Below are 16,450 nucleotides of genomic sequence, written 5' to 3'. Positions count from 1 at the left end.
AAAATAAATTAAAATGTTTGTAATAGTCAACAATTGAAAATGTGAGAAACAATTTGAAAACTTTTTTCCATTATATATAAGGGTACAATTTCTTTAAGAAAAAAATAATCGAGAAAACTTTTTTTCATATTTGAGTTTTTAAAGAAAATAATTAACAACCGACTTACAAAAACACTATTTTTAGGAAAAGGACCCAAAATTTATAAGGATAGAAACTATAAATACCAACTCATGGATTTAAAGAGGAGCTGCCAAGATAATTCTTTGAATGTCAGAGTAACTTAAACTAGAACCTGCCAGGATTTCTGGGTCACTATTGGGGTACTCCTTTCAATTCAAACGTTTATTACCTCTTCTTAATGACTCTTCTTAACATGAGAAAAATTCCTATCCGACTTCAGTTTGTCAAAGATGAATGCAGTATGCGTTGAGAAAGAAGCACAAAAATCTTTCAGACGCAAATCCAACCCCCACCACAAGTGAGTCACGGGCGGAGCTGTTGACTTCGCTGTCAACCAGAAGTCATTGAAGCACCGTCACACAGATATGGCCTCTTGTGACAAGGAAAAGGGGGATGGTGGTTTGATTTTTATGCTAGAGTAGGAAGAAAAATTGAAAATAACATGATCCCTGCATTCAAATTTTGCATTTACAATTAAGTTCAGACTCAGACTATGAACACCAAAAGTTGCGGAATATGATTCATTCAATTGCGTATCAAGGAACATTAATATCATCCACCAGTCCCGGTTACAAAGAAGTAATCAAGGAATACACTTTCATAGGGATGGGAAAGCAAACCCTCCAACTCAAAACTTCCTAAATCTGTAACTGACAAAAAGGGTTAGGGCTTTCTCTCTCTTTTACAGATGTAAAAGGTGTTCTCTGGGGTATAAATCTCACCTCTTCGATTGTTTCTATGTTACAGTTATCTTCGCCATCATCTGAAGGCTAATACTCTCTCAATTTCGTCCATGCAGGAAACTCGATCAATCCAAACTAAATAACGCCAGACCAAAGAATGCTATTTTGTAAGACAGAAGATTAAAATGAAATCTGTGAACCAACTTAATCTACCTTGAATATGGCTTCAATAATTTGATACCTCCACCCTCATACATCTACAACTCTCCGGTAGAAAAGAACATAAGCAGCTGAAGTCTTTATCTTGTCCTCAGGGATGGGAGAAACATGGCTATCATCAAAATCATACCACTGATCACCCCCATGCTGTAAGACAGAGAGAGAGAGAGAAAGAGTGAGTTAAAACTTAACCAACAAAAGCCATCATTCTTAATAAATGATATAGCAGATAAAGAATTAAGCCTCCAATCAAATATTTCTTAGTGTTAAACCAAACAAGTTCTTTTCTTTCCTTTGCATGTGCATGCGAGCATGCGTGTGCAGTAACCACAGGAAACACACATTTGATTAAAGATTAAGAATTTCCACTGTCTGGCAGGGCCTTTACTTGGTGCGCTGATCAGGATTGACTCTTTTTATAGAGAAGATCACTTCCTTGTCTCAGCAGATTGTGAGGAAAACATCTCTAATGTGGTGAAGGTTGTGGGATGAAAACAGGGAAGAGCATGTTTTGGGGTTTAATATAATTCTAGCCAGTTTTGTTCTATCCAGGACATTTAAGGCTCTAAGAAGGATGTCAAACTTTGGAACAGAGGGTTTCTTGAGAAGGCAGCATTGCATAAGGCTGGTACTTTGGAGCAGATGACTTTTCACACATGTAAAGAGAAGGAGAGAGCCTTGTCAGAAGCAGAGTTGGAGGTTAGGAGTTCTGCTTTGGAGTAGCGTAATCAATTGGCAGTGGCAGAAGAGACTTCTTAGTGGTAGCATTCCAGGGTTTTTGTGAATAAAAGCAACCAAGTTATTCTCCAGAATAATGAATGAATATTAGAGGGGTACCTTCATCAGCAGACTGAGAATGAAAATTGAGTAGCTCCTTGAGACTTTTCAAATCTTTGGTCCATGATTATGGGGCAGCTACAGGGAACTTTAGGAAAAGAATTCTTTGCACATTTATCTAACAAAGAGAGGTAAAGCACAGGGTGATCTAGATGGCTTCAAAGCGACTTTTTGATAGAATAGTTAGAAAAAAGTTAAAGGTGATCTGATGCTTTTTCCATTATTTGCATGAAGATGAGTCTTTGAAAAAGAGCGTAAATGCAACTCTTTTTGTTTGGTCCCTAAACATGCATGGAAGAAAAGACATAAAAGACTCCAGATGTCCAATTCACTCACCACTGCTACAGATTGAGAAAGCTTTGATGAATAGATTAAAAGAAGGTTATTGGGAAAGTGTGTCCAAATCCCAGAATGCCCTTCATGGTAGGAAGCCAAAATTGGATGCAATCCCTGTTGCTAATAAGCTTATTGAATGCAAAAGAAAAAGTTTGAGAGAGGCTACTTGCAAGTTGGATATTGAAAGGAATATGACCATATTAATTAAGACAGTCTCCTCTTTGTAGTGTGCAAGATAGGTTTGTGTCAGAAGGGGACGAGGTAGATAAAGTCCTGTATCTCTTCAGTGAGGTTTTCTGTCTTGATGAATATCAGTCCAACCACCCTCTTTAAGGGCTCAAGAGATCTATCATAGGGTGACCTCTTTCCCACTTTTTGTAGGTGTCAGTCATGTAAGCTCTGAGTTGTTTCGTGTCCAAGGTGATGGAGAGAGATTCCATCAATGGTTTCATGGTGAAGGGTAGAGGAGTAGGAAAGAAGATTTGGCATTTACATCTTGCAGATGACTTTCTTCTCTTTGGAAAGCAAGTAGTAAATTATTATTATATTTGAGGTTTATTCTCCTTAATTTTGAGGTAGTTTATGCCTGAAAGTGAATCTAGAGAAAAGCAAGCTCATTTCAGTAGATGAAGCTCCTTAGGTAGTTTCCTTCGTCAGTTCTGGTTTGTACAGTGCAAGATAATGTTGGAAATAGGTTCCATAGAACACTTGCTTCTTGGAAATGGTAATACTTGTTTAGAATGCTAGTTTGCTAATTACTTCATCCTTCTATTTGACTCTTCTTATATAGAGCACTCTTTCAGTTTAACAACTTACTTTGTCTCCCATTTATCATTCTTAAGGAGGTGTGCCTTAGGTTCAAGAGGACTTGCCACAATTTTCTTTTGTGGGGTGGGGGGGTGGTCTTTATGGGAAGTAACTTCACCTAGTAAAATGGTCGATCGTCTGATCGTCTATTCAGGGAATATGATCAGTTTGACTTTTGAAACTTCCAATTCTAAATAACGTTCAACTTGGTAAATGGCTGTGGAGATTTGCACTGGAGCAAGATAATCTCAAGAGACAGGTTATTTTAGGTAAATTTGTGGAAGAGCTTGGAGGCAGATATGGGATTGATTTGTAGAAAGTTGTCTGAAGTGGTTGAATGCATCTAGAACTAGTCTGTTTCTTAGGATGCTAAAATGCTTGTTTTCTAAGGAGATTCCATGATAGTTGGATGAGTGGAGTTGTTTCTGCAGCACATCCAGTCAGTGATGGTGCATTGAGACTGAAAATTGTTTAGTGTAAGGATGTGCTAAAGACGAGATCTGCCCAACTCCTCAATAGATCTTTGGACTCTTCAACTGGTGGCCCTTTCCCTGCTAAGGACGTGTGGGGTTCTATGGCTCCTCCTATAGAGGATGTCTTCACTTAGAAGGCAGATGGAGAAAACTTTAATGACTGACCAACTTATAAAGAGGGATTGGCCTTTGGTTAATTGCGGCTGCCTGTGCAAGCTCTGGGAGAGAATCAGCCAACTACATCCTCATCAATTGTAGTTAAGCCCAGATCATGTGGCACCATTTATTCTCCCTCTTTGGTCCTTCTTGGGTTTTTTCTTGGTCAATAAATAAGGTTTTACTTTGTTGGCATGGGGGTTTCATGAGCAAAATGTGATGAGAACAATTCTTTTATTCTTGTTTTGAATCATTTGTAAAGAGAGGAACTGTAGAAATTTTGAGGCTTTGGATGTCCTAAATCAAACTACAAAAAAGTTTTTTTTCTCAAATTTTTATTTGAATTGGTCTAACAACTCTTTAAGGGCTAATGGTAAGTTTCTTGATTCTATTCCTTGTTTGGCAAATAGTGTTCTGCATAAGCCTTTTCCATTTTTTATCCCTTTTGATGCCTTTTCTCACTTATCAAAAAATAAAAATTATGGAGAAGAATGAGCTATAGTTCAAGAATAAAGAGAAGAATGCAGTGCCCTAGAAAATGAGGCATAATATTTAAAATTGCTAGGGTCCTCCTAGACCTAGAGGTAATACTGTCTCAGCGAGTCAAAAAATGCCCCACAAAGCTATTTACGACCAAAGATGAAACAGTAGTAGCTAACCAGTCAGCTACTTGATTGACTAGTTTAAGGATCCATGTGAAAAGCACCCCAAAACCTTCATTATACTGATAGTCTTGCAGATCCATGGTCCAACCTCTAAACCCTCTCTTACCCTAAGAAACCAAGAAAAATAAATTGAATTCCCTACCCCATTGAAATCATTAACACCCATTGTTTTCACTTCTATTAGCCCTAATTCACCTTGGCTCAACTAGCTTTGAGCATAGTCTTGCCACATTGCCAAATGATCTCCACAAACACCTACAATCTCCACCTCCACCAACCAATGAACAAGTATCAAAGTTAATCTTAACACTACCAAAGGTAAGGAGTCTCCATAGAGCAAACTGTGTGTTAATGTATTAGGTTTAGTTGGCAATTTTGCTCCATTGTTACAGATTAGAATGTGATTCTTCCTTGGGTCTTATTGATTGCAAGAGGACTTCAGACTTCATTAGGATTGATTTTGGATTACTTTAGAGTCGCCATTTTCAAGGTAAGGATGCATCAAGGTTGGTAAAACTTATGGAATGGTTAAAATAAGAAATTAAAATGGAAATTGTGCAGAAAAGGCACAAGAAACAAAGTCAGGATTGGTTTTCAGCGCAAACATTTGAACACCCAATAAGGAGCATTCAAATATCTAGTAGAACGTTCGAACATTCCTCAAGGAATGTTCAAATGTTTATCCCAACATTCAAACATTCCCTACAGGGCGTTCAAACACTAGTTGGATTTTTTTTGTAGTTTCACTCCGACTTCGTGTTTTCGGGGGCAATTTGGTAAAGCTAAAAATTGAATTGTTTTCCAAAACTAGTCTAAAAAGGATTAGTGTTGTTGAAATTTGCTACCCTAGAAAATATAGTCATTGATTAAGCTCAGTTCTCCATCTCTCAAAGCTTTTGGGATTCTTCGTGAAAGTACCTATTGGGCATAACAAAAGTCTAAGACTCGCACCACATAAACTTCAATAAAGGCTTCAAGGGATCCACTAAGAAGCACAAGGGAGTGCTGCATCAAGGACTTTGATTACACCACAAACCATCCCCTAGCTGACTTCTTCCTTCCCATTTCCCACTAATGCTACCTAACAAATCAAACATCTTACATTTTGATTGTTTATAAAGCTAAGTTGAAGGGTACTACACTTTAATGGTGGAAGTGAGTTGAAGAATAACATAGTAGACAAGGCAAATTGAAAATCAACACATGGAACCACATGAAAGCAAAGGTGCAAAGCAAATCTTATTGGGAGATTATGCTATGGAGTAGTATGAGTAGTTCCACTCATTAAAATAAAGAGGTATATTAATGGCTGAATACACTTCTAAGTTTGATAATCTCTCCATTCAGGTCAGTTTATATGAAAGCAGTGAACAAATGACATCTCTTTATCTTGCAGACTTGAATTCATCAATTAGAGATGAGATGTGTGTGGTTTGTTGGTTTAACTTACAAGATGCCTAACAATATGCCTCAATTGCTAAAACAAAAGTAATGGAGCTGTGATGCAAGAAATCTGATGTTCGAGCGCTTTGATGGTGCGCTGCATAGACATATAGCTGCTGACCAGAGTATTTGGAGTAATCTAAGAGCTAAAACGAAGGAGCAGGAGACCATCATAACTAGTCAAACTGCTCCATGTTGATAGGGGTGAAAAGGGGGAGGAAGTAAATAGGTTCGAAATGCAAAATAACCTAGCTAAAAGCTCTTCAAAACCAAGCACTATGTCACAAACTAGTTTCACCGGTGCTAAAATATGGCATACTTATGCATTTCCACAACGAAGAGTAAACCAAATACAAGATGAGTATGAAGAACAAAAGCTGTCAAAGCCAATCAAGGATTAAAATATCAAAAATTACAAAAATATCGGTAGTTGGATTTTATAGAAATATTTGAAAATATCAGGCAGAACTTCGGACAAAACTATCGGTAGGGCTGAAATTAATTAAAACTCATAGAAATATTGAAAAAAAAAACTCCAAGAAATGATAAAGTAAGCAATAATACACATATTAAAATTGTTTTGTTAAAGAAAACAATATATGATGATATAATAATTCATGACATTCCACAATAATATGTAGAATTTGAAATTACATTTAATACTAAAATGATGATCTATGTAGTATTCAAGAAATAAAAGAAATGATGATGATGATATATATATGTTTATAATTGTATTTACAAGTTTATATTTATCTAGTATTTAATTACTATACAAAAGATATAAAGAAAACTCATTAAGAAGATTATTACGACTAATTTTTTTTAACCATTTGTTAAATGGAATTTGAAAATAAAATAATGAAAATTAATTTAATTAGTAAAATTTTATTTGAGTATTCGCTTTTTTATGAGATGCTAAAGTTTAGGAGAGAGAACTATCCTATCCATACAATCTATGCACTTATATATCTAAGGGCAAAGTTGCCCAAGTGGTTGCATGCCCATCATCTCATGCAAGAGGTGTGGGTTAGAGTCCCAGCCCTCCACCCTTTTTTTAATTTTAGGATGATGACCAATTGACCATGTTGACCATCCAGAAAAGCATATAAAATGGTGCATAATTGCCCAAAAAAAAAAAAAAAAAAGACCAATAAAATCAGAAAAACAGTAAAAAATTCAAATAAAATTGGGACAAATCCATGACTTTTGATCAAATGATCTTTCCCATGTATATGTCACATTGGTGTGTACCAATATACCGATATATCCCCAATATTTTGCTGACTTTAGGCAATATTTTCATCCATGGAGCAAATATATGATGAACACGCCAAAGAAGATAAGACATTGAAAATTTTTCAATGTAAGGTAAATCCTCTAAGGTTTTTCAAGAAATGACAACACTATAAATTGAATAGAAAGATTAGAAACAACATAGTATTTTTCATACATATCTTTTGTAGTCATAAGGTGTACGAGTTTAGTCTTAATTGTGGTAGCAACAAGACTATTTTTTCAAAAGAGGTGGTTGAAAGTTGATTTTGCCCATTGAAAAGCATACTATTCAATTACAAAATTGCATGGTTTTGAAAGAAGAAAAAAGTGTTGGTTACTACCCATTGTTTAATGAAATTCACTATGGGGGATGCCATTAATAATGAGGCTTGGTGAGATGTTGTGCTTAGCTTGTCACATTCTATTAGGAGGACCATGGCTATATGACAAAGACATGGTTCATGGCACTAAAACCAACACATATTCATTCCACAAAGATGGTGAGAAGTTAATATCTCAGCCCCTTAATGAAGAAGTCACTAATCCTACCAAAATAAGCACACCAAAGGGTTGCTGACGAGTCAAGATTTTGAACATGAGCATGGTAGGAAACCAACTAGTAAGAGTATGTGGGTTGTGAAGGAAGAGTCAAGAAGGATTGATCTTGAAATATATACTAAAATGGAAAAAGTTTTCTTGTTAGAGTTGAGTTTTTCCCTACCTGGAGAAACTGATGCAGGATCATTCAAAAAATATACTAAGGCCAAACCACTTTAATATAATAAAAATAGAATTTGTTCACAATTAGGGACTCACTTAAAATAGGTTTCCATATATTTAAGTTTCCTATTCGGATTAGACTTTCTTTATATTTTATATTCTGATTATGATTTTATTATAATAATTTTCTATATTATTTAGACTTCTACTTTATGTTTTACTATTAGAAATTTAAAATTAACTCTATAAATACCTAAGATTGTAGGTAATTATTTATTTATTATTCAGCCAATAAAAATAGTTTGTCTAGAAACTTGCAAGAGTAGCATTTTTATTCCCTTCTTTATCCCCTGTTTCCAATTCCTTCCCATTGTGTCATTAGAAATTCAATGTATGTGAAAATATGAAAAAAAAAAAAATGAAGTGCCAATGAAGTGAATTGTAACAAAAGTTGAACAGCCAGATATCAGAACTCAGAAAGATTGAAGAGTGGCATTAAAATCCTTGTCAAAGCCACATGCCAACATACAAGCCTATCTGCAGAGACACAGGTATTGCACATGAAAAAAAGTACACAGATGTTGACTGATAAGAACTGAGCTTAGACCAATAAAAAGGAATTATCAGCATCCCAGGATTGGGGCAGTAGATATCATTATAACAGAGTATTTTCACAAAAGATCTTTTCAAATATATTGAATAGAAAAAATCATGAAACTGCTCTGTATCTAAAATTCTGAACATAGAACACAGGAATTGCTCATGGAGGTCCAAGAGTCCATGGGTGCTCAAAGATTAAAAAAAAAGAAAAAAAAGGAGCAATAAGACCGCATGTGTTTGAAAAAATAATGAATGAATAATTGTACATAAATCAATGAAAATAAAAAAATAAAAAAAATAAAAAGATGAAAAAAGTGATGAGACCCCATGTGTTTGTATGAATAATGAATGAATGATTATTCATTTTGTATGAAACAAAAAAAATCTCATCATATTTTTTTTTAATATTAGTTTATTTTCATTTTGAAATCTACAATAATAAAAAATAAAAATGCTCCATGAAAGGGAAAAAAAAACACTATTAAACAATAAGCATCACTTACATGGACAAATGCAGTATAATGACCACCCCCCATGCTTCCATAGTGATTACTAACTGCATAAAGCATGTAACGATTAGATACCATGCCATTTTTGTGGGTTATATATGTTGACAAATCAAGATTATCAACAGGAAAGTCAACATATGTCTCCAGCTTGTTCTTCATAAACCGGCTGTAAGAGAACCTCTTCAAATGAATAACCAGGATCTCTGGCAGTCTCCAAAGATCTAATTTTTTACTGGCTTGGCGGTGAGTCTTGCATCCAGGACAGTACCTAAAATTACATATAATAATAATACCAATCATTAGAATGACAATAGCAGACCACATTTTTGACAAGAAAATCAACAAAAATGTTTATTACATGTGAAACTTCAAACTAGACAGTAAAACCATAAATTAAAAAACTAATAATACAAAAAATTTAAAATTTAAAAATTTAAAAAAAAATAAATTAAAAATAAAAAAATAAAAAAATAAAAAGCATGAAAAAATAACTTTTCACCCCAAAATTTTGTCATTCCCTTGGGTTCACACCCTGGATCCCAATCCCAAGATCTGAGTCCCCATCCATGGATCAACTCATGATTTCAAACCCATACTGGAACTAATCTCCATTAACTAAGTCCAATCATAAAACCACACAGTTATTTCAAATTTAAACCATCAAGTACTGGCAATAAAACCATTAAATAAAATGTACTAGATTCAACCCTAGCAAACTTCAAAAATCATAACCAAGTCTAAAAATCTCCAATTATGCTAAAACTTTTTTTGTAAATAGGCACATCTACTTCAGAAAAATATTCAGTACAAAAAATTATTAGACATAGCATTAACAATTTTGAAAAGTCTGAAGTGTTTGATTTCCATTGAACAAGTTAAATAGATTTTACACAATTTCTATTCTGAAATCTAGGGGCATTGTACAAGCAAAGCATTTAAGTTATGCTAATGCAAAGAGGAAATTTTCTGCAGTTTTTTTCTGTCCTAGAATCTGATTTAAACATAATCCAAAATAAATCAATTTATAATGAAACTAATTTGACTAGAAATCTAATAACAAACTCAAACTTCTCTGTTATCACCCAAATCTGTAGATGTGAAGTTTTAACATGACGTTTGAATGAACATAGTCCTTGTGCAAAATTCAAATAGCAATTCTTCTACCATAATCACATGCCAACAAGAAATAACAAATGCTCTTCAAAATGAATTTTCTATTATGAATTCCCTAGTCAATCAGGATTATAACATCCAAAATAACACAAATTGAATACTGATAAATTTAGTAGTGATTTAAGCAGGGAAAAGTATAGAAACTAGATTTGATTAAGCTTTAAGAGAGAGAGAGAGAGAGAGAGAGAGAGAGAGAGGGACTCTTAACACTCAAGTCAAATAATGATTCACAGTTTAAATAATACTTGAACCACTAAAACTGCAAATAATATGCTCTAATTTCCCAAATATAAAAGCTCCAAATTTAATTAAACTGTCCCTATCACATGAAAGATACTCCTATTAAGGAGCAAACTGATCTCCCCCCTTAACTGTATTGTTCATGTAGCTACCTTGGATCTGAAAATATGTATATGCAATTTGGACAAACTCAAAGCACAATTGGTACTCATTCCTGTGGCAAACAACAAAAAGTCTCATGGCCAAACAAAATGATCTCTTTCTCAACATAGTAAGAACAAAATAACCAAGGATATGATTCAGGCCAAACATCAAGAATGACAAAGTTCAAGAAACAGATTTAGTTGCTTAGCTTAAGAATGCCCTTCATGCTATGGAGATAGTTTAATTAAACTTGAATTTTATATTTGGGGAAATTAAATCTTCCTGCAAAACTGTCTTAAAGTCAGAATTGCAACACTACTTAAGTGGCTTTGGTCGTATCTAGCATATTTTAATTAATAGTTCTATTTTAAGAATGGTTTAGCCTAAAACTTCTGTATGATTTGATATTTGGACTTGTGTGGGTATTGTTTCAGTCTTGGGTTCAAAACTTGGGGCATGCCAGTTACAGATCAACATAATGGACATTTAAACCAGTGTCATTAAAGGTGAGCTAAGGCAAAAAAAAGCAACAACGTGCAGCAAGGTGCACCAGAATCACATGGTCTGGTACCAAATGAACCAAGTACAAGGCACATGAAAACCATGGCCTTCCAATAATTTAACTTATCAGTTTATATTTTTCTTCTTCTATGAACCTTTTGTTGTATAATTCTACACAATATTTATGTTGTTTCATTGTACAAATCTTACAGTCAATAATAAAAGAGAAAAAAAACATGTTCTTCAACAAGGCGTAATCAACAGCCCTTCAATTTCCATAAGGTTCTAAAGAGATTTGGCTAGCAAGAAGGTAAGAGTCATAAGACCAACCATAAGCTTCCTTTTCTTCTACATGCTTTTAATTCAGCTAAATTGTCTGTCTTCCTTTCCCCTTTTGATTTTTTTGGCTTCCCTTCTTCTTTGCCTTTTTAATTCAGTTTCTGAGTGATCTGATATCCTGACTTAGACAACACCTCCTGTTTTTCATACAAACAAATCCTAGAAACCATCCTTCTATGGGTAATATTTTATAGTACATAACATTTACTACTTACTCTTTTCTCTTAAATTTCTTTTTTCACAATATTCATTTACTTTTTCTACATATTTAAAGATTATTCTGCTACAAGTGAAATTTGGGTAGTAATGACATGGACCTAGCATGATTTTGATTATTCAGCTTCTTTCGCTTTTTTGTCATAAAGATTTTTTCCTTTTTTTTTTGTCTAGACAAGGTTATTTTTGTAAATTTACCTAAACATATGCATTCCTTTGTTCAGGCATGCTTTGCTTTCATGCCTTGCACCTAAGCTTTACTGGCCACAAGTAACTTTGCACAGAACTTTAAACTAGAGCCAAATAGCTTAAATAAGGATATTTGGATAGCAACTAAACTCGAAAAGATTTTTCAAAAATAGACAACAAGAAGTTGCTCCACTGGTTAATAAAGAAACAACATAATTCTCAATATGATTATTCTTCTGCACAAATAAAAATGGCACTAGTTTGAGTTCATAAAGAGAATTAAGACAATAATAAAATAAAATAAAAGAAATATCATGTTGTCAATATTAAGCAGAAGAAAGCTTGATGAGAATGATTATAATGGCAATCAAAGTGATAAGAACAAATAAACCAATAAGTCCAGAGCTTTTGTGGAGCATAACTGCCCTAAATTAACTACCAACAAATAAAGCCAATAAAACCTGGAATATTGAAAGAATGCATCAAACCAACAAACTAAAACTCAATCCTTTATGGAATAACAAATCTTAACATACCCCAAAGTGTATCACATATTAAATGGGTAGCTATCAACAATGTATGAATATTTTCAATATTAAAGAGCTGGTGTACACACTGACCACATATCATCTGGTCCAAGAGGCTCCTCCTTCAAGAAAGCTTCAAGGCATCTATATAGAGAGACTGACTCTTGAGGTCTTCTTGCAATAAAACCAGACTTGAAAATTTCAGGTAATGAGCTAATAAGGCGGGTATCATACTGTTCTATTTTTTTCTCTGGCCAAAACACAAGTAGATTTAACCGCCTGGGCAACCTTGTCACTGGCTCATCCATTACTAGCTTGGAGGCCCTAGTTGCGCCTTTATCATCTGTTAAGTAGAACTGTAATTCAGCATCAGAGTCTGGGTCAACCCATGTCTCATTGATGCCATTTGCACCTGCACTCAAAACAGGACTTATGGCATCTTTCAGCTCCTTAACTTCTTCAATCACAGTTTTTTCACTGCTATCAGAATTGTTGCTGACACCTTCACTCCTTATTTGGAATGGATTAATCAATTTCAGATACAGGTTATAGACATCAGATCCATTAACAGAATTACAAATCCTTGCCACAAGAGGAATCCCAAATGCCTTCCAACTAGAACTCAGCTTTCCATGGATGTACTGCCTGACAATATAAGTCTTATCAGATAGCTTGTACATCAAGGTTGATATTTTCATTTGAAGGTGACTTAATAAGGCCTTCAGAAATTAACAGAGCAAGGATTATAAACATTATTAATGTAATGATAAAAGAGGTATATAGAAAGTTAAGAAAATGGATATCTTGCATTCTAATAGTGATCCACCAGTATCCTGGTAGAATGTAACAATCATGATATGAAACAAAATATTTGTGTACAATTAGCAGCATCAACAGTCTCCTCAACTCTACTCTGATATCTAATGGCTCTTTGATCTTTAACCTGATCATTTAACCCTATTTTGTTTAAAAATCCATAAAGAATCAGATACAGTGGGCAGGAAAAGGGATCCTTTCCTAAGATTGTAGTTTTGGGATAAATTGCCTTTTCTTCCTAGTTTAAGGCTTTAAACTCACCCTATTGATCAGCTGGACGTGAATTAATGTTACCCAACATGTGTTCTGTTGAGAATCTAGGAGCTTCTAGACCTACATACTATGAGGGCATTTAAAAAGTTAAATGTTAAGTTCTACAAGAAAAGGATGAGCAAAAATCTTTAAAAATAGTAAAAAAAATTAAATTAGCTAAAGAGATGGATTTTTTAAAGAAAGACAAACTAAGATAAATATCACATAATCTATTTTAATTGATCTATAATATTTTGTAATAGCATTTTTGTAAGTATATTATATAAATTTAAGAAATATGAAAAAGGAAATATATTATTCTAGTAAAATTTTGAAATTTCTGTTTAAACTTTGTTCTTCTTAGATTTTTTTCTTTTCTTTGATTAATAAGGAAGATAATTTGCTATCATTTATAAACTTACTTAAACTAATTTAAGCATGTCAAATAATGAATATTAATTTCAATCTAATTTGACAACCACTTTCACTATTATTTGGTTTTATAATTAAATAGTTAATAATCTGTTTGATATTAAGCAAGATAACATGTGTACTTTTGCATTGATGCATAGTCTTCTATATGCAGTCTCCCACATAGAAACTTTATCCCATGCAACATTCTTAAGAATGGTTAGATTTAAATAGATGTTCATCTGATTTATGCATGTTTATCTCGTGTAACATTCTTAAGAATGGTTAGATTTAAATGGATGTGCACCCAATTTTATGCATGTCCATTTATTTACAACTTAACCAAATAAAAAATAACAAAATGTAATAAAATTGAAACTAATTTCTAGAATTAGGTAAACAATTTCTTTTTGTTTTTATTATTTTTAGAACTATTCCCAACTGGTATGAAGAAATTTTGACAATTTTCTCCTTTGCTAAAACTGTTTTCAAAATTTATCAAAACCAAACATTTTTGAGCCAAAAATTCAAGAAACTATACATTGATTTTGTTTTCAAATACCTGCTCTTCAAAACTAGTTTTTATTAATAAATCGAAATGTGCACAAAGTTTCTCCAGTTTGCAATTGATACCATTTTTTTCTAATCATCAAGCAAAGACAACTTATCTAACATTAGGCATACCCTCAAAACCTTTAGGTTAACTTCTGGCCTGAAAATTAACATTTGTAAAAGCATCTTGTCTGAGTTCAATATTTAGCAGGAGCACACCCCAAAGTTATAGCTAACATCTGCCTTTAGCAAGTGGCCTTCAAAGCAGCTTGGCCTTCCCTTAGGAGGTACCTTAAAGTTTCCAGTTTTCAGGAACCTACGGCTGTTAAAGTCTCCAGGAGACCCAATGGCCGGAAAAAGGTCATTTCATCCCTGGGAGAGAGGACTACCCAAGATTTTTCCTGGCCCAGTTTCTCCCTTATTTCCTCTCGATCTTTAAGACACTAATTAGCATGGTTGCTTAAACTGAGAAGTTTCAAAAAATCCCCCAGTCAGATCAAGAGGAACCCAATAGGGACAATTAACTGAGAGACTGAGAGTAAACTGAACTTGAGGAAGGGTTAGGCATTGAGGGTGTTTTTAACAAACAAGGAGTTACTTAATAAATGACTTGGAGGTCCTCAAACATAGCAAAACTCTCTTTGATATCCTGACATTGAAAAGCAAATATGGATTGTAAAATACCATTCAAGATGCTGATTCAACCACAAAACAGTCATCACTATCCTTTGAAAGCAATTCGCCAAGGCATAGTTATTTCTCCACACATAAGACACATTATTGGTAACAGATCCAAGATGCACTTCTGGGAAGACCTTCAGTAGGGGACCAACCTCTCAACAATTGTTTACTATATTTGTTCATATTCCCAAGATGGAGAAATTCTTTTTTTTTTTTTTTTTTGGATAAGTAAGAGAAAAAACTGTATTAAAAAACCCACCAAAACAGCGGCTGAAAGTATACAAAAGGAACCCCAGCTGGAACAAATCAGTTGCCAAGAACGGAGGTGCAAAAGGAACCCCACCCTCAACGGGTTCCCACTCAATCAATAGAATCAACTAAAGTCGAAGGACCATCTTTTATGAACAATTTCGTCTCCGACCAAAGGAAATAAACAAAAGAACTCCTAAGTCTTTGGATTGACAGCACTTCTTTCTCAAACGCAATTTTGTTTCTTGCCTTCCAAACCGTCCAAAAAATACACAAGGGCCTGCTCTCCAAACTTCCTTTCTCTTTTTTCCCACAAAAGACCCGTCCCAGCCCAAAAGCATCGCCTTGACAGTGGCTGGCAGCACCCACTGCGCCTCAAAAAGAGAGAAAAACATCGCCCAAAGAGTCCTTGCCTTGGTGCAATGGAGCAGAATGTGGTCTATGATTCTTCATGCATTTGACAAAGGTAGTATCTATTCGCTAAAGGTCAACCTCTTCTGAAGTTGGTCCAAAGTAAGACCTTTTCCCCATGAAGCTTCCCACCCAAAAACACTCACTTTAGGCTGCACACAAGCTTTCGAAATGACAGTCGAGGGGAAAGAGACTGGAGGGCCTGAATCTAATGCTTTGAAAAGAGACTTAACGGAAAACTTCCCACATTTAGTCTTCTCTCCAAAGCACCCTATCTTCCACATCCTGCTGAACTCTCCCATTAAGGCCCAGAAAAAACCTGTGCAACTCATCCACCTCCTAATCATTGAAAGGTCTAGAGAAGTGTGGGCTCCAACTCCCCCCTCCCTCAATGGTTCTCCACACATCTTTGACCCAAGCATGCTTAACGACAGCTAAAGCAAATAAAGTGGGAAAAGAAACACAAAGGGGTGAATCCCCACACCATCTATCTTTCAAGAATTTCACCCTTTGTCCATTCCCCACCTCAAGAGAGAGCCTACTGCTTACAACATGTCACTCCCTCCTAATTGCTTTCCACAACCCGACACCATACCCACCCCTCACTTCCTTGGAACACCAACCCCCTTGCTCCTCCCCAAACTTTCCCATGGTCACTTGATTCCAAAAAACCCCTCTCTCATTAGCAAATCTTCAGCTCCATTGCACATAAGCGTCTTATTGAGAGTAGAGAGAGACTTTACCCCCAGCCCCCCTTTACTTTTGTCTAGGCAAACCAAACCCCACCGTACAAGATGAGGTTTCCGCTCAAGAGCCCCACCTCCTCACAAAAAAATCCTCTG

The 16,450-nt window shown here is 34.9% G+C and overlaps 1 protein-coding gene across 3 annotated transcripts in view; it reads right to left on the bottom strand.

The window, feature by feature from the left end:
- Positions 1 to 675: 675 nt before the first annotated feature.
- LOC117916145 (ubiquitin carboxyl-terminal hydrolase 8) overlaps positions 676 to 16,450 on the bottom strand; it is a 39,240-nt gene continuing 23,465 nt past the window's right edge. For all 3 annotated transcript variants that reach the window (XM_034832018.1, XM_034832019.1, XM_034832020.1), the window contains exons 11-13: positions 12,330 to 12,881; positions 8,902 to 9,175; positions 676 to 1,230 (exon numbers count right to left, since the gene is read on the bottom strand). In XM_034832018.1, coding sequence (XP_034687909.1) covers positions 1,114 to 1,230; positions 8,902 to 9,175; positions 12,330 to 12,881 — 943 coding nt within the window. In that variant the 3' untranslated portion in view covers positions 676 to 1,113. The remainder of the gene's footprint in view (positions 1,231 to 8,901; positions 9,176 to 12,329; positions 12,882 to 16,450) is intronic.

This window comes from Vitis riparia, chromosome 6 (genome assembly GCF_004353265.1).
Source record: "Vitis riparia cultivar Riparia Gloire de Montpellier isolate 1030 chromosome 6, EGFV_Vit.rip_1.0, whole genome shotgun sequence".
Taxonomy (NCBI): domain Eukaryota; kingdom Viridiplantae; phylum Streptophyta; class Magnoliopsida; order Vitales; family Vitaceae; genus Vitis; species Vitis riparia.
The sequence above is the reverse complement of the archived record's forward strand: the minus strand, read 5'-3'. Positions and strand labels throughout refer to the sequence as shown.